The sequence below is a fragment of the Convolutriloba macropyga genome, chromosome 6, assembly GCF_964194025.1.
Source record: "Convolutriloba macropyga chromosome 6, txConMacr16.3, whole genome shotgun sequence".
Classification (NCBI taxonomy): Eukaryota; Metazoa; Xenacoelomorpha; order Acoela; family Convolutidae; genus Convolutriloba; species Convolutriloba macropyga.
In genome coordinates this window covers 71,341,280-71,359,759 of record NC_134473.1, presented here as the reverse complement: position 1 = coordinate 71,359,759, position 18,480 = coordinate 71,341,280, and the positions used below count along the sequence as shown (strand labels likewise).

The 18,480-nt window shown below is 34.2% G+C and overlaps 2 protein-coding genes and 1 non-coding gene across 3 annotated transcripts in view; 2 read left to right on the top strand and 1 right to left on the bottom strand.

The window, feature by feature from the left end:
* Positions 1-18,480, top strand: part of LOC142340586 (glutathione synthetase-like) — a 494,803-nt gene that overhangs the window by 163,948 nt on the left and 312,375 nt on the right. The window lies entirely within an intron of this gene.
* Positions 1-18,480, bottom strand: part of LOC142341395 (uncharacterized) — a 128,676-nt gene that overhangs the window by 70,316 nt on the left and 39,880 nt on the right. Inside the window, exons 5-11 of the mRNA XM_075392322.1 lie at positions 17,978-18,215; positions 13,271-13,672; positions 12,449-12,644; positions 10,588-10,736; positions 9,554-9,794; positions 9,218-9,300; positions 7,540-7,780 (exon numbers count right to left, since the gene is read on the bottom strand). Coding sequence (XP_075248437.1) covers positions 7,540-7,780; positions 9,218-9,300; positions 9,554-9,794; positions 10,588-10,736; positions 12,449-12,644; positions 13,271-13,672; positions 17,978-18,215 — 1,550 coding nt within the window. The remainder of the gene's footprint in view (positions 1-7,539; positions 7,781-9,217; positions 9,301-9,553; positions 9,795-10,587; positions 10,737-12,448; positions 12,645-13,270; positions 13,673-17,977; positions 18,216-18,480) is intronic.
* LOC142341877 (U6 spliceosomal RNA) lies at positions 11,813-11,920 on the top strand. The gene has a single exon (XR_012759131.1). It is a non-coding gene; the product is annotated as a U6 spliceosomal RNA (small nuclear RNA).

The window sequence follows — 18,480 nt, the reverse complement described above, 5'->3', positions numbered from 1 at the left end:
CAAAACTGAAAAATGTAAAAATAGAAAAATGAAAAACAACAAAGTTTACATTTTTGGTTTAAAACCTTATGTAAAAAACGACATTTTTAAAAAAAAATTATTTTAAAAAATTAACATTTTTTTAAAAAAAACAATTAAATTGAAAATTTTACAAAAAAACTTCCAAAACTGAAAAATGTAAAAATAGAAAAATGAAAAAACAACAAAATTTACAATTTTGGTTAAAAACCTTATGTAAAAAACGACATTTTTGAAAAAAATTATTTTAGTAAAACAACATTTTTTAATTAAAAAAACAATTAAATTGAAAATTTTACATGAAAAAAAATCCAAAACTGAAAAATGTAAAAATAGAAAAATGAAAAAACAACAAAATTTACATTTTTGGTTAAAAACCTTATGTAAAAAACGACATTTTTGAAATAAAAAATATTTTAGTAAAACAACATTTTTTAATAAAAAAACAATTAAATTGAAAATTTTACAAGAAAAAAACTTCCAAAACTGAAAAATGTAAAAATAGAAAAATGAAAAACAACAAAAATTACATTTTTGGCTAAAAACCTTATGTAAAAAACGTCATTTTTGAAAAAAAATTATTTCAGTAAAACAACATTTTTTAAAATAAAACAATTCAATTGAAAATTTAATTTGAGAAAAAACTTCAAAAACTGAAAAATGTAAAAATAGATAAAAAAAACAAAATTTACATTTTTGGTTAAAAACCTTATGTAAAAAAACGACATTTTTGAAAAAAAAATTATTTTAGTAAAACAACGTTTTTTTAATAAAAAAACAATTAAATTGAAAATTTTACAAAAAAACTTTCAAAACTGAAAAATGTAAAAATAGAAAAATGAAAAAACAACAAAATTTACATTTTTGGTTAAAAACCTTATGTAAAAAACGACATTTTTGAAAAAAAAATTATTTTAGTAAAACAACATTTTTTAATAAATAAACAATTAAATTGAAAATTTTACATGAAAAAAATCCAAAACTGAGAAATGTAAAAATAGAAAAATAAAAAACAACAAAATTTACATTTTTGGCTAAAAACCTTGTAAAAAAACGTCATTTTTGAAAAAAAATCATTTTAGTAAAACAGAATTTTTTAATAAAAAAACAATTCAATTGAAAATTTAATTTGATTTTGAAAAAAACTTAACTTCAAAAACTGAAAAAGGTAAAAATAGATAAAAAACATCTAAATTTGCATTTTTTTTGTTAAAAACCTTATAAAAATTACATTTTTGAAAAAGATTTTTCTTTAGTAAAACATTTTTTTTCAGAACAATAAAAAAACTAATGGAAATGGTTTTCCACTTAAAAAATTTGTAAATTTTATACTTAATGATATGTATGTTTCGATATCTAAAATTTCTTAACCGAAAATTCTTCTTTAGAAAAACCAGGTGTTCTCTTATCAAAGGTTCCATGATTAGGGCATAGTATTCGTGGTAAACAACTGTTGCTAGAGTCTGCTGCGAAATTATCACTGCAATCGCTTTGCATCATCCAGTACCACACTTGATGTATTTCTGGTCAACTGAGTTCGTCAAATTTTTCCTCACTACGTGCCAAGTAAAGACTCAGTATCCATTTCAATCAACTCATATTTGTTTGTATCGCAGAAAGAGGATAAGAAAATGTTTTTAAGTTGCAACATTGTAATTTTGGCGTACAAGAGGATAAAGAACCCAACAATTATTGGTTCTTTATGTGCAATACGTGTCTTGCTCATTTCTACCTCAAAAATCTGGTCTTTCAGCTCATTCAGGGACTTGAAAACCTGTTGTTAATAAATCTACATGAAATCCTTACAGATAATTTGTGGTCGTATGTCCGTAAGTCGACTACGGTCCAATATCTGATAACCATATCATTTGCATCCCAACTATTTCCAATCAACTTCACAGTCTCAGCAACGAATATTAACCCGCATTTTTGAGAAAAAAAGCAGATATTACAAAACAAGCTTTTTTCGATAAATATTTAAATTCAAAATTGAATTATTGATAAAAACTTGTTTTCAAAAATGCATTTTAAAACTCAATTAAATATTAGTATCAAAGTATTAATTCAAAAGCATACATGAGCTTCAGCTTTTCTGAGTGTAAAACACAATATTTCAAATTAATCAGTCAATCAGTCGTCACTAAAAATACTAGTATCAGATATGAAATCATACAGGAAATACAAACGAAAATAATCTGCAACAGGAATAACTTCTCGGATTGCTAGTTTAGTTACCATATAACTCAGTGTGTCGTCTCAATTTGCCCGATGGAGGACACATTTTTTCTTTCTTGTCATCAACTTCTGGCTTTCTACTTCCCTCTCTCTCAGGGTTATTGACATCAGGAGCCCTTATCTTGACTGTCTTTTGTGTACAACACGCCGGTTGCTCACATTTGAGGGAAGTTTTTTCAGATATTGTGCTTCAATTGCATCATGAGAAAAAATATGATCTTGGTTATCTGCACATTCATCGACTACTTTTCTGAGGATGGTTTTGGCAGACTTGAGTGAAGTATTTTCAACAGTCGATGATCCCTGTACTTCTTTCATTGTATCTTGTCCAGTTTCTGTAGAAAAATACAAAAAGGGGACTGCCTTTTCGCAATTTTTGCTGCCAAACTTGATCTCAATTGCGTTCTCTTCCTCTATACTTGCAATGATACTCTCTGTCAATGACCCATTTTCCCAGTCGTCACAATCCCGATGAGGTTTCTGCTCCTGCAAATTGTCACACTCGTCAGACGCCACCAGAGAAATTTAAGTTCTCTCTCCTCCTCAAAAAATCCCAGTTGATTTTCATACATTGTTCTATAGGACAACTCATATTCACAGAATTGCTCACGGACTGATCTGCTCAGTTCAATGTTGTCTGACACTTGCAAATTTGTGTTTTCGATGCGGTTTTTGTAGAAGTCTACAATTGTCTGTTTGTATGGAACAGAGACTTCAGGCAAATTCTCGATAGCAATAATGAAGACCAGGAGCTGCCTCGGAATTGAGAATGGAGGATCAGCTACCCAGCCGTATTAAGTTTTTCTCTCCTTTTTAATTGCAACATCATCATTGAAATCGAGGAAGAAGATGTGGGCTTTGAGATTTTCGTTCAATTTCACAGATTTGATGTTCATTATTTCAGCCTTTTTTTTGGTTGAAGACGGTTGAAATACTAAAAAACTAAAGCCAAGGATAAATTACCTGTATTGGTGAATCTTTCTCTCTGAAGAATTAATATGCTATTTGCGAATGAGTACGATGATAAAAATAGCCATTTGTTTGTTTTTTCTTGCTTGTTTTCATATTTCATAACAGAAATGGCTTACGTGGAATGGGAAATAGGAAGAGGTCCTGGAGATGACGAATATTCAGTAAAGGGTTTATAAATGATAACTTGGTTTTGCAACAGAAGGAGCAAGAAATTGTCTCAAGATAAGAATAAAAGCTAGCTTTTGTTGAGCTGTTGAACAGAAAGAAAAAAGAAGCACAATGAATTGGACTTTCGTTTATACAGTATGATAAAAACTGAAATCATTATGACGCAATAGTGACGTAATTATTACGATACTATGAGTAAGACTTATATCACGTGAGCTCTGCATGCTTTGATAAAGTATGAAAAATCATATTGCCATTATTGTGGATTATATTTTGTTCACATTAGTTCAATGAGCCCATACAATGCCTGGATATCCGCAATTGTGGCAATCATACGAAGTAGTTGAACTACACTTTTTCTCAAAGAGGTCAGTGACCCACCTACATGGATGAGATCACCTAATTGTTCGTAATTTTGAAGATAGTAGGACGTAATTGTTGAACTACTATGATTAAACTGATGCATTTTATGACTAATTTTAGACGCCAGTAAATAATTCGTGACAAGTTTGTGCTCATAAAACCTATATCAATCATCAGAGAAGATTCATCATCACAAAAGACGATGTCTAAAGTTGATGTTTGTCAGGTCACTAAATAATTCGATGGTCGGGAAGAAACTTGATAAATACAGATGATGGCAAGATTGTCTAATTTATGATATGTTTTGGATAAATATTTGATGAATTTTTGTTATTTCGTTTTCTATTTGGGTAAATTCTAACAAATTGGGTGGAGTTTGGTTGTTCTTTGGCAAGATATCTCCACTTTGTGGTAAAAATCGGTATTTTTCGGGAAGATTTGAGTGTTAGTTTGGCAATTACTGCGCAGTTTTTGCTAGACCTGGATTTTTTTGGCAGGAACTACGAATTTTTGTTAACATAAGAATTGTGTATTTTTTGCTAAAAATGGTGTATTTCTGGACTGGAAACGGGTATTTTCGGGCTAGAATTGGTTCTTTTGGTACGAATTTGGAATTTTTTTCAACATTTTGCTATTTTTGGCAATAATTGGATGTTTCGTGTCAAGAACTGAGTGTTTGTTGCCATTAAATGTGTATTTTTGAGGATAGGTGTGTCTTTTTTCCCTTAAGAATTGGAAAGTGTTATTGAGGCATTACCTTGCTAATCCATTTCGTGTGAACAGTTTGGACATCATGCGGTGAGGTACGTCTTTGTAAATTGACATTTGTAAAGTGTAATATGAGAAAACGTGAATGACCTAACTAATTTGCTGTTAAGGCTCTATCTTGCTAATCCCCTTCGTGTAAACAACTTAGGCATCATGCTGTGAAGTACGTCTTGGGAAATTGACATTAGTAAAGTGTAATGTGGGAAGGGGTCAATGACCTACCTAATTTGTTATTGAGGGATTATCTTGCTGGTCCACTCCATGTGAACAGCGTGGGTATCAAGCTGTGAGGTACGTCTTTGCAAATTGACATTATCAAAGGGGAGCTGAAAAAAGGGGAGAGCTGGGAAAGAAACAAATGATTGACATATCGTAAAAAGCCTCGAAATATGGAGCCACTGAAACTTAAGTATAAACAAGAAAAATAATTAAAAATTTACATTAAAAAATTTAAAAAACTGACAAATGAAAAAAGTGTCATTTTAAACTTAGCTTTTTTTGTTTCCCAATTTAAAAAGAGGTATCTATTATTATTTTGAAACGTGCATTTCTGGCATTTTTATCCAATCATGTAATCTGTACTCAGCAAATGATCTTCAAGTGCGACTTTTCTCTGATTTAAAAAGTAGTAAAACAAAAACAATTAATTACAAAACGATCACAAATACAATTAGAAATCACAAATATAATACATTAGCAAAAAAATCAAGAGTCCAAATTCCGTGTGCATAAGCTTTCTTCTCTGCACAATGAAAGATTTTTTGGCGTCGATACGGATAGTTGCTACAATCCCAGTCAGTATCCAAGTTGTTGAGAAGTTTGGAAACTTTTGGACAACCAAGATCATCTAGATTCTCCACATCTTCACACAAGTATTTTAAGAGGAGATTTCACTTCTCCAACCCCTTTGCAAAGTACTCAGTTGTAGGTGAACAATGTTGGTGAATGATTGATGACAACTCACTATATTCCAGTTTTCCATTGTTCCAATTAATCCCATGTAAATTTTTAGTGTTCCACTTTGCTTGAAAAGTAGGTTTGTAGTCTTTGGGTGGGAGGAAACTGTATCCCAATACAATTCCGTCCTTGAAAACACCCAACTCCTTAACAATTTGCCCCTCCAAGCACTCAATATCAAACACAACGAGAGACATTCTTTTTTCTAGGTTAGATTATTAAAAAATGATTAGCAGTCTAGAATTTCGAATTAGATTTACTGTAAATAGAATTACTAATTTTGGTAGTCACTTTTGGTGAATTGAGCAAAATATGGGATCTGGAAGCAACAAATAAGAAACTCTGGATGAATAAGGGTAACTGAATAAAATAAGGGGAAAGATACAAATGATTGAAACATATTAAAAAAACCTCAAAATGAGGAGCCAATGAAACTTAAGTATAAACAAGAACAATAGGGAACAAAAAACTTCGTAGCCAATGAGATCTTATAAAACATTTTTTTAAGACAATGAAAGTTGTGTAGAAAATGATTTATGCTAATCCCTTTCCTGTGAACAGCTTGGCTGTCATGCTGTGAGGTACATCTTTGGAAATTTACATTCTTAAAATGTAATTTGGTAGGGGGTCGATGACCTTATTAATTTGTTGTGAAGTCACTATCTTGCTAATCCCCTTCGTGTGAACAGCTTGGGTGTCATGCTGTGAGGTACGTCTTTGGAAATTTACGTTATTAAAGTGTAATTTGGTAGGGGGTCGATGACCTTATTAATTTGTTGTGAAGTCACTATCTTGATAATCTCCTTGGTGTGAACAGCTTGGGTATCATGCTGTGAGGTACATCTTTGTCAATTTACATTCTTAAAATGTAATTTGGTAGGGGGTCGATGACCTTATTAATTTGTTGTGAAGTCACTATCTTGCTAATCCCCTTCGTGTGAACAGCTTGGGTGTCATGCTGTGAGGTACGTCTTTGGAAATTTACGTTATTAAAGTGTAATTTGGTAGAGGGTCGATGACCTTATTAATTTGTTGTGAAGTCACTATCTTGCTAATCCCCTTGGTGTGAACAGCTTGGGTGTCATGCTGTGAGGTACGTCTTTGGAAATTTACGTTATTAAAGTGTAATTTGGTAGGGGGACGATGACCTCATTAACTTGTTGTTAAGGCACTATCTTGCTAATCCCCTCGTGTGAACAGCTTGGGTATCATGCTGTGAGGTACGTCTTTGGAAATTGACATTAGTAAAGTGCAATATGGGAAAGGGTAAATGACCTTATTAATTTATTATCAAGGGATTATCTTGCTAATCCCCCTCGCTTGAACAGCTTGGGTATCATGCTGTGAGGTACGTCTTTGGGATTTGAGGGAAAATGGGCTATACGTAATCTTTATATATAGGTACGTCTTTTTACCCCCCTGTATTGCTTAACTATTACTACTGACGTAAAAAAGAGATTTCTGTTTGAGTTTTCGGGCTAATCTTTGACTAAAATTAATCCGGAGCTGTTCATTTTCCGGATCTATTCTGTTTGCCCCCCCAGTGTTTTTTACGCCCCCAGTCACAAATTCTATGTTGTTATATAGTTACTATGTAAAAAAGCACGTGCGCCTCGGGGGGTGGGGGCGTAAAAGATATAGGCCCACTAAGCTGGGGGGAGGGAGCAAACAATAGATCCCATTTTCCCTATGATTTTATTTTTCATGTGTTTATAAATTTACCGTGGAATAAGTTAAGTGCATTGTCAAAAAATCTATCCTTTATTACGCTACGCACGGGATTATCAGTTACTGGACACATATACCTACAAATGAAGAGAAACATAAAATCACGTTCAACAGGAAATTAATTTACATGTTTTGAAAAAAAGGAAACAGTTCCAATGAATTTATTGAAATGCGGTAAAAAATTATTACTTCAATTGCTTTTTGCAAATAAACGTTTTTCATAACCGTTCGCAATAATGAATAGGAAAAATACACTTCCATTGGTTTTCGCCCCCCTTTTCCCTAAAAATACATGTTTGCCTGACTCAAGAACTACTAATGCAAACTTACGGTTGTAGGTTGTCAAGAGTGTAGAGCTGGCTACATAGTCTGACATAAGACTTCTTGTAGAACCAGATTGTGAGAGGGTTCCAGTCAGTGACCAGGTACCACTGCCTGATGTCGAATTTGGTGTCGTAGATCAACAGAGGTCGCTCTATGTATTTTTGAACAACCAGCTGACCCTCTCTAACACCCACCAATGAAGGCACCATTTTCAGGATCTCGTCTAAGTTTTTGTTGCAAGAGATGCCTACAAAAATATGGTTGCATGACAATTTACCCAATTCCATTTCACCAATTGCCCTCTTACCCAATGTCATTTTACCCAACCTGTCATTTCACCCAATGCTCTTTGATCTTTTCGTTCAATTATCCGATGTTCGGTTGTGATAGTTTCATACCAAGTCCCACGGGCCACTCAATTATATATATAAAGATCTTATCAAGATCTTATAAAACATTTTTTTAAGACAATGAAAGTTGTGTAGAAGATGATTTATGCTAATCCCTTTCCTGTGAACAGCTTGGCTGTCATGCTGTGAGGTACATCTTTGGAAATTTACATTCTTAAAATGTAATTTGGTAGGGGGTCGACGACCTTATTAATTTGTTGTGAAGTCACTATCTTGCTAATCCCCTTCGTGTGAACAGCTTGGGTGTCATGCTGTGAGGTACGTCTTTGGAAATTTACGTTATTAAAGTGTAATTTGGTAGGGGGTCGATGACCTTATTAATTTGTTGTGAAGTCACTATCTTGATAATCTCCTTGGTGTGAACAGCTTGGGTATCATGCTGTGAGGTACATCTTTGTCAATTTACATTCTTAAAATGTAATTTGGTAGGGGGTCGATGACCTTATTAATTTGTTGTGAAGTCACTATCTTGCTAATCCCCTTCGTGTGAACAGCTTGGGTGTCATGCTGTGAGGTACGTCTTTGGAAATTTACGTTATTAAAGTGTAATTTGTTAGAGGGTCGATGACCTTATTAATTTGTTGTGAAGTCACTATCTTGCTAATCCCCTTGGTGTGAACAGCTTGGGTGTCATGCTGTGAGGTACGTCTTTGGAAATTTACGTTATTAAAGTGTAATTTGGTAGGGGGACGATGACCTCATTAACTTGTTGTTAAGGCACTATCTTGCTAATCCCCTCGTGTGAACAGCTTGGGTATCATGCTGTGAGGTACGTCTTTGGAAATTGACATTAGTAAAGTGCAATATGGGAAAGGGTAAATGACCTTATTAATTTATTATCAAGGGATTATCTTGCTAATCCCCCTCGCTTGAACAGCTTGGGTATCATGCTGTGAGGTACGTCTTTGGGATTTGAGGGAAAATGGGCTATACGTAATCTTTATATATAGGTACGTCTTTTTACCCCCCTGTCTTGCTTAACTATTACTACTGACGTAAAAAGGAGATTTCTGTTTGAGTTTTCGGGCTAATCTTTGACTAAAATTAATCCGGAGCTGTTCATTTTCCGGATCTATTCTGTTTGCCCCCCCCCCAGTGTTTTTTACGCCCCCAGTCACAAATTCTATGTTGTTATATAGTTACTATGTAAAAAAGCACGTGCGCCTCGGGGGGTGGGGGCGTAAAAGATATAGGCCCACTAAGCTGGGGGGAGGGAGCAAACAATAGATCCCATTTTCCCTATGATTTTATTTTTCATGTGTTTATAAATTTACCGTGGAATAAGTTAAGTGCATTGTCAAAAAATCTATCCTTTATTACGCTACGCACGGGATTATCAGTTACTGGACACATATACCTACAAATGAAGAGAAACATAAAATCACGTTCAACAGGAAATTAATTTACATGTTTGGAAAAAAAGGAAACAGTTCCAATGAATTTATTGAAATGCGGTAAAAAATTATTACTTCAATTGCTTTTTGCAAATAAACGTTTTTCATAACCGTTCGCAATAATGAATAGGAAAAATACACTTCCATTGGTTTTCGCCCCCCTTTTCCCTAAAAATACATGTTTGCCTGACTCAAGAACTACTAATGCAAACTTACGGTTGTAGGTTGTCAAGAGTGTAGAGCTGGCTACATAGTCTGACATAAGACTTCTTGTAGAACCAGATTGTGAGAGGGTTCCAGTCAGTGACCAGGTACCACTGCCTGATGTCGAATTTGGTGTCGTAGATCAACAGAGGTCGCTCTATGTATTTTTGAACAACCAGCTGACCCTCTCTAACACCCACCAATGAAGGCACCATTTTCAGGATCTCGTCTAAGTTTTTGTTGCAAGAGATGCCTACAAAAATATGGTTGCATGACAATTTACCCAATTCCATTTCACCAATTGCCCTCTTACCCAATGTCATTTTACCCAACCTGTCATTTCACCCAATGCTCTTTGATCTTTTCGTTCAATTATCCGATGTTCGGTTGTGATAGTTTCATACCAAGTCCCACGGGCCATTTAATTATATAGTCGGCTACAGTCGTTCTGGTAATTTTAAAAATAGAGTAAATTAAAGTTGGTATTGGGCAAAATAACAGTTTGGGTATAATGGCATTGGGTAAAATGGAATTGGGTAAATTGTCCTGACACTAAAATATTGGCGAATTTACCAAAATTAAACATGAAACTCAATCACGAGCAAACTTCAGTAATTTTTAGTTGGATACAAAAATCTTGTTAAAGCTAAAAAAATTGGAGACTCTATAAATCGGCAAAAAATTATACTTGAATTCCACTCTAACAAAACCAGAAAGTACCACTCTCATTATCAACCCCTGTCCGAAAATCTGAGAGCCGAGATTCTATCGCTTGCGTAAGCGTGTCATCAGAACTATGGAACAAGGGCTCGGTAATAGACGCAAGAGTTCTGAGACAGAGCTGGGCGTCCTCTATTTCTTGCGAAGGTAAAAAAATCTTATGATACAAAGGAAATAGAAGTTTCAACCTACAATTAGGCAAGACAGAGTGTTAAATAAGTATTTTTCTACCTGCCGCCCTCCATCATCCCCCCCCCCCCCCGGTAAGATAAGAACTGTTACAGAGCGGTAGCATCTGTACCTCATCAAAGATGAGTAGTACTAACCACGTCCTCTGGAAAGAGCGCCTGGTTTGCATATCCAGACATTGCGGGTTCCCTCACAATCGAACATTGGGTTGTATGACCTCAACTGCTCCATAAGTTCATGACACTCTGACACGTAGCTACTGGCGTCCTCAATGCCATAGTTGGAGCTGAAAGAGCAAAAACGTTTGATAAATGCACGTTTAAGTTTTAAAATTCCAAAAGTCTGTAATGCCAGAAGTTCCTAGCTAGAAGTTGACTTCCATGAACTTTCGTCAATTAAAAGTGTTCAAGTTGCAAGTTTTAAGCACGGTTATGTGACTCTGAAGTCATTTCAAAATTCTGGTTTAAGATCTCGAACCACTCCGCGGTTCTCGTTCAACGACTTACAGATAACTAAGCTACACAAACACCACAGTCAGTATATACCACTAGAATTAACATTTGACTTACGATCTTCAACTACTAGTATAAAAAAATTAGCGTTTCGACGATCAAACCAAATTTACACAGAAATCACAAATATAAATGGTTTTGTTAATAGCGTGCACATTCTTGACCTATGTTCGCGCCTGATTTTAAGATATTCGTGAAGATATAACAAGCACAGCATAATCAACATAACTTACTGATCAAAATTTTACTGATCACTGATGAAAAAAACAAAAACTCACAATTAGGTCCAGTAAACCAGTTTCCACAAAAAAAAACAAATGGCTAATCTAATGTTCGGATGTTCATCCTAATATTTATAGCAACCCTAGACCTAACACCAAGTCATCTTCAGTACTGACAAGTCAAATTGCAGGTTTAATATCAGTACTGATTCAGTGCTGATCCTGTCATTTTTACACTTTAAGCAGTCCTGTGTACGAAAAAAAAAACGAGTTATAAACTTTGAATATTTGTTGATACAGAATTTTGGTACCAACCAATTGAGCCGCTTCGAATAATATGCCATTGAGAGAGTTAAACGATACCTTTTGTACTATAGTATAGCTTTTATTACGCTATAACGTAGTCAAGAGACGTCTGATCGCTTGTTTCTGTTCCTAACTTTTGGTCAAGAATAGTTGTGACACTGTGAACGCAACATCAGATTAAATAGATCAGCTGACGAGTTCAAACAATTAAAAACAGTGAAAACCAGCACAATTGCGAGAGAACAACATCCAAACACGTTCAAGCTGTAATTTATAAAAGCATTGCTCTTTCGGATCAGGATTCTTTCAAATGCCATGTTTACGTGCTAGTCTTCGGCAGCACATATACTAAAATTGGAACGATACAGAGAAGATTAGCATGGCCCCTGCGCAAGGATGACACGCAAAATCGTGAAGCGTTCAATATTTTTCAAACTATACAAGAGATACCTGAGAATAGAATACTTTAAATGAAACAGTTCAATCAAAACTAAGCAATGCATTATTTGTTGGACATAAACTTAGTTGTCGAAATCTATCACAGCTAAATTTGGCATGATACATTTTAATATGACACTATAGCAAAAAAGGTCTCACCTGGATCAACAGCCAATAGAAAACATGCATCCTATTTATGTCAAAGACCTTTGCAGAGGGGACATTTTATTCACATTTAAAAAATTTCAAATTGTCCCACCACGTTGTTGATGGTCACGCCACCGTAATTGTCAGTCACCCCTCCCCCCCCCCCCCCGTCAAGGTTCCAGTCAGAGTTTTATACTACTCTCAAGAGTGCGGAAAGTTTTCAAAAAGCTTTGCAGAACAGAGAAGAGAGTCTTTTTCTCTTTTTTATCAGCTCGCATAACAATAAAACTTACATCATCACATGCATCGTAAGATATAATATTAACTAAGATCCGATCTCTTTTTTAATTAAAAAGGCGTTAATGTTGACTTACTTAGCAACTTTGTAGTAGTGTTTGAGGAATTCTTGCCACGTGAAATCATCAAAACCCAAGTAGATATTGTTGGACTCCAGAGGAGCTTCGTCAAGGAATTCCTGCTGCTGATCGTCGAGAAAGTGTCTGGCAGCAGTAATAGCATGGGTGAGCACTGTCACCGGCACAAAATTTGTTCTCGAGGTCGACTTGAGACCTGAAAAACAAACAATTCAAGTAACTCTGAAGCAATTAGCCATTGCATATCACCCCCCCCCCCCCCCCCCCCGTGAAGATCTTTTTGCTTTCGTTACAATATTAGAACAAACTAATGGTGTTTTTTGAAGTGATGATGGCTTGTATAGCCTAATAAAGGCAATATATTTGTCCAATTCCGTCATTTTACACTAGCTTCCTTTCAGTATGCAAAAAAATAAACGCCTTCGGTTAAAAAGACGTTCCAGTTAAAAAACATCGGAGGTTGAATAAAAAATAATCTCAATCGATTGAAGAAGATAAACCTGATAATTATCACTTTATCATCTTGCAATCGAGTTTCCAAAGTTTTGCAAATGTTGTGCATACGAGATTACCATTTCTATTTCATACATTCATAATGGGTCTCGTGGCCTTAAAAAAGATACCGGACGTTGAGTAAAAACGATTGACAGCAAGGCTCAAGAACGTTTCAGTTAAAAATGGGGTCTTCATTATTATACAAAAATTAATGGTCAGTCCCGCCACTTTTTGGGCAATACAAATTATTATATATCATTAAATAAAAACTCGACATATCTAGTTTCACATAACTTAAAAAAAGAAAGTAAAACAGAAGTCACCAACCTGGAGAAATGAGTTGAGAATTCATAACGGCCATTGCAGTCTTGCTAGCGGGTCTAACAGCCGACCTGATTCTAGCCTCTTCAAGAGCCCCATTCGGTACTATGTACTCCCGTTCTTCACCTGCAATCTGACTATTGTTATTAATATCCACAATTCTAGAAGTTTCTAGATCATTCGGTAGGTTCTTCGCCGCAGACTGACACCTAGTGCTATCGCCTCCTTTATTGGAGTCGACATCACTCATGTGCAGTGATTGGTTGTCCTCTCGACCAATCAGATTGCTCCGTTCTCTATTGCGTGAGGCTATTCGCTGCCTGGCTGATTTTGCTCTTTGGGCTGGGGAAGTGAATGAATGAGACACTATTTTGAGAATAGATACTGCCGCCGTAAGTTTGAAGTCCTCTGAAAAAATGGACTAATTTCAGGACTTTTTTTATAAGAGCGAGCATATGCTCAAGTCGCTGCCGTTTCCTTATAGGGTTATGTTACATCATTTGAGGATCTTGACTTCATTTCAAAACGCCTAAAATAATTTTTTCTAAACCTGTGAATAACTAATCTCAGGATCATTAATTAATTTGATTTCGGTTTCGTGGTGGAATTTTTGTTAAAATCACCGGCAAAAGTGACGCTAGAAATTAATTTTTAATACATTCTGCTTCACGAAGCCATAACACGTTACCTGATTAAAATAAAGGACGGATGACATCGTCTAGTTATAGATAGAAAACGAAAAAATGAACAAAATTTCAAAATATGATGTATGTTCTGTATTTAGTCTCTTGGAAATTGTTACAATTACATCGTAGAAAGACATGAGTGGTATAATTAGAACACCTGACGAGCGTAAAATATCTTGATTGGATGAATGTTCGAACTTCGTCTTTTTCGGGGAGTTATCGAGGTTTAAAGTTTTAAGAGCATTCGGCGCATTTTCACTATTTTGTTCAATTTTTCCTCAAAGTTTGAAAAACTTTGCTAATAAGTGTCAGAACTGTAAACAATATTGGTGTTATTAGCTGAACTTTTAGAGATAAAAGAGGGTTTCTAAATTCTTTGGTCCGACTTTTCCGGCAAAGAATAAAAACTGAATTAAAAAAAAAATTGATTCTTTTTTAATGCATAATGGCGTTAAAAATATTTTTATTGCCCATTTTGTCCATATCTGTCGAAAAAAAGACCAAAAATCTCAGTTAATGGCTTTTCTTACTTTGCTTCCTAACAGGCTGCACTCCTAAAACTTGCCAGTTTTTTGCCAATATAAATTGATATTTATCCAAGATGCATCGTTTATTTTTTCTCTAAATTGGACCACAAATTGTTTTGTCTGATTGACATTTAAAGTACAATTGGGCTGCAAGTCAAGTCAATGACTCTTAAGTTTATTTTTTTCCGGCTGTTCGTCTTAAGACATGTTAACAATGTCTTCGCATTTTGATACCAATTAGAAATAAAATTTGAGTATTGATCTTTTTCTGATGGAGGAGCCAAAAACAAATAGTTTGAGCGCAACAAATTCTCCCATCCTGCTTGAAAATTAACTCAGGTGAAGTTGGTGTTCGATCAAAATTTCGGTAACAAGAGAATTTTTACGCGCGACGATTTGACTTCAGTTTTTGTCGTTTTTCTCGATTTCTGGGTCCCTCTAAAGCTGAGAAAAGTGTTCTAAAGGTGCATAGATGCTATATTTCAAAACCTCGAATCAATCAAATGTTTTTGCTTTTAGACTATGTTTTAATTTTTTAATTTTTTTTTCAAAATTGTGTATTTTGGAATTTCGACGATATTTTGCGTTTTTATTGTCGCGTAGACTCACTAATGACAAACACCTAATGTTCTAGAAGAAAAATGAATTAACACTTTTAATTCTATCAGTTGATAGCTAATAGTTTTGATGTCTTGACTTGAATCAAAAAAATTAAATAGAATCTGTAGCTTGTAGTTTCTATGTCATTATTTGGTTTCAAAAAGTTAATGCACTTTCGAATTTCGCGCCTTTATTTTGATCCCTTTCGTCGCCTTAGAACCCAGTCTCAAAATAGACAGGTCACATCTGATAATTCCGGCTTTGTTTTTTAAACTCATGGTTTTTTTCATCTCAATGCTTGCTTTTTAAAAACCAAAATTGTAGCATGTTGAGTTGGTTATTATTGACTTTTCTCTTAAGACTCTATCTTAAGAAATTTTAAATTTTCAATTGTTTTCAGTGTTTAGCTGATATTAACGACAAAGAAAACATTGAATTTAAAACAGTTCTTGTCACTCTGCTCTTTAATTTGTATTCAATCAATCGCTTCGTCGTTATTTTTGACGTTTTATCGCTTAAATAAATAGACAAAAAACGTTAAATGGATTCTAACATTGGAAGTTACTAATTGGGTAAAGATTTTTGATAAGATTGTGTTTTTAAAAAAATAATTGACTAAACTAATTTTTGAAAGCACTGATTATCGTCAAGAGTCATTTCATTTACTTTATTCCCCATGCCTTCACAGCAAATTAGATCTTTGATTTCAACAACAAGTTACTTTGTATCTTTAAAAAATTGAAAATAATTGCGGTAGCTTTAACACCACCATTATTCAACCCAAAAAGGAGTACATTTTTTCAGATTCTTTTATAACTTCAATTTCTAAAATTTGTGAAAGAAGTCTAATATTCTCTGACGTCTATCGAATGCTGCTTTTATGGCATAAATTGATTATTTGCAACTGATTATTACCTCGCGAGGTTTTTTGTCGATTCATTTTTATGGAACCTTAGATCATTCTTGTAAAAATTTTCTGAACTTATATAAGTTTCTTTTAATAACTTACTGCTTTAATACCCAGTTTTCATACAATTTTAGCTAAAACAACTTATTCGTTTCGTGGTCCTATCACTTAGCCTCATATATGACAGACCCAAAGTTCTTTTAAGAAATACCACAATAAATAAAACTTACAGTTGATATCTAATAGTTTTTATGTCTATTTAACTATTTATTTTTTATAAACACTTTTGAAAGGAAGATTTGAATTTTCCACCTTTATTGTTGTCCTATATGCCGACTTGTGCACAAAAGATGGTGTATCTTTTCTAAGGACAGGTAACGTTTATATTATTCAACACATTAGACTTGGCTACGGTAACTACTTCTCAAAGAAAAAAAATGTTATATTCTTTTGTATTTATACGCTGTTTTAAATTACAGTATGAAGGTCCAAATTCAACATTTTAAATAATTTTTGGCTCTCCTTTTCATATTGCCGGTTGCAGCCATTTGATCACGCGTCAAGATGTCAAAAAGTGATTTTTTGGTGACTTTTATCGCTCAGCTCAGCTGGGTTTTTGTAAGTGAAGTCTTTTCTACAACATTCTGTATGGAAATTTAGGTAAATTCTGTAAAATAATTATGGAAAAAAATGATTTACTTGACTAAAAAAATCATTTTTGCCAGTACATGATCACTTTAAATTGATAATGCAAAATCCAATTGAAACTACGTGGAGGTAAAAATTTTTATCATACTGGCAGAATTATAGGTGTTTGAGAGACAAAATGGTTTATTTAATGAAAAAAAATGTATTAGAGTCGAATTTACTTTATTAAGAGCACAGGTATACACGTCCTTATTCGAGAATCCATCAAATTTGAAGTTACAAATTATGAACTCTTTCTTAATCTGAAATTTCCCTATTTGTGCTCCATTTGATCCACAATTAAGCCAAAAAATAGGATAAGCTTGGCGGAACATTATGAGCAAATGCAAATTATCGAGACTCCTTATTAAAATCAAAGGAAAGTTTAACAAGGCAATGAGGGCGATAGAACATCAAATTTATGTTTCAACTAGTTGAACACTTCTGTTAAAATTTCTTTTATAAAGTATTGCTATTAAATTTTATGTTCAACAACACAGCAAGCATTTTCTATTTTGTCATTTAAAATATGAGAGAACTTCAAAGGACGTAAACTACTTTGCTGCTAAGTTCAAACGTAATCAGTAAACATATTTTCATATTAAATTGATCTCATACAAAAAATCAATTGTGCGCTTTAAACGCTAAAGTAGCCGTTATTATACTCTCAGCATGACAACTTGTGTTATACAAGATAAAAGCACCCAGGCAAAAAGAATATTGATTTTGTATAAGTTTAATCATTATCTAGAGCAAATTTTTCAAAAGTTATAACAAAACAAAATGTTAGTTGGTCTGGTATCTGACAAAAAACTGTTTTTCTGAACAATATCCTTATTAACGTCACCAAGTGAATAATCAGCTTTTAACGATCACTGAATTAGGATTAGGATATGCCGTCACTAGCTTAACAGTTGATATTTTTTGCCTCAGTGAACTTGATTAGTCGAACTTAGCAAAAAAATTCTAAGAAAGCGTAAAAAATACAACTCGTCCAAAGAAAAGCCAAGAAATATGCTCTTTTTCAAAAATGAATGGATATTAAAAAAGCCCATATTTTAACCACCAAGAATCCAATGACTGTAAAACATTAAAAATATGTTACATAAAATTGAAAGCAAGTATTTAATGCTTTGATTTCAGAATTCAAAGTATTTAATTTAATCAACAATATCATTTAATGCTTTGGTTCATTATTTAGAGAAAACACATTGACAATAATTAGAAGCAAAAAAATGCTGCTTGTTTTGCTGTCAATTAATCTCACAATAGTTGTTAAAAAACGATATGAAAGAAAATGACACACCCACAAATGAGTTCCTCTCAGCTTCGCAGCCAATCCTGTAGCACCTGGGGTAAATTTCCTCCACCTGGAACTGTCCATACCAGGGCAGATCCCGGATGGACTGGGTGAGTCCGTTTTTGGTTGTGAAGCACCAGGTGGCTGGGAAGTGGTTGTAAAGACCTTTCGCATTCCGGATCTCCTCCGAGCGGATTTTGGTAGTCCAGATGAAAGTCGGGGAGACATTTCGGATTATGCGGGACTGAACACATTGAAGTCAAAATGAGATTAGGGTTTCAGTTTACGCTGTTTTAAGTTTTCACATTGTATTTTGAATCATTTTCGCTGTTTTAATCAGCTTTGGTCAGAATACTAGATTGTTTTAGCCCAATTCCATGCATGTTAAGTCTTGCGTTTTTTTAAATGGAAGAAATGGGGGGGGGGGGGTGGGGTATTTCCGTGGGGGTTTATTTCCTGGCAAAATAGACGAGGGTATTTTTCTGTTTCTACTGAACAAGAAAATGAAG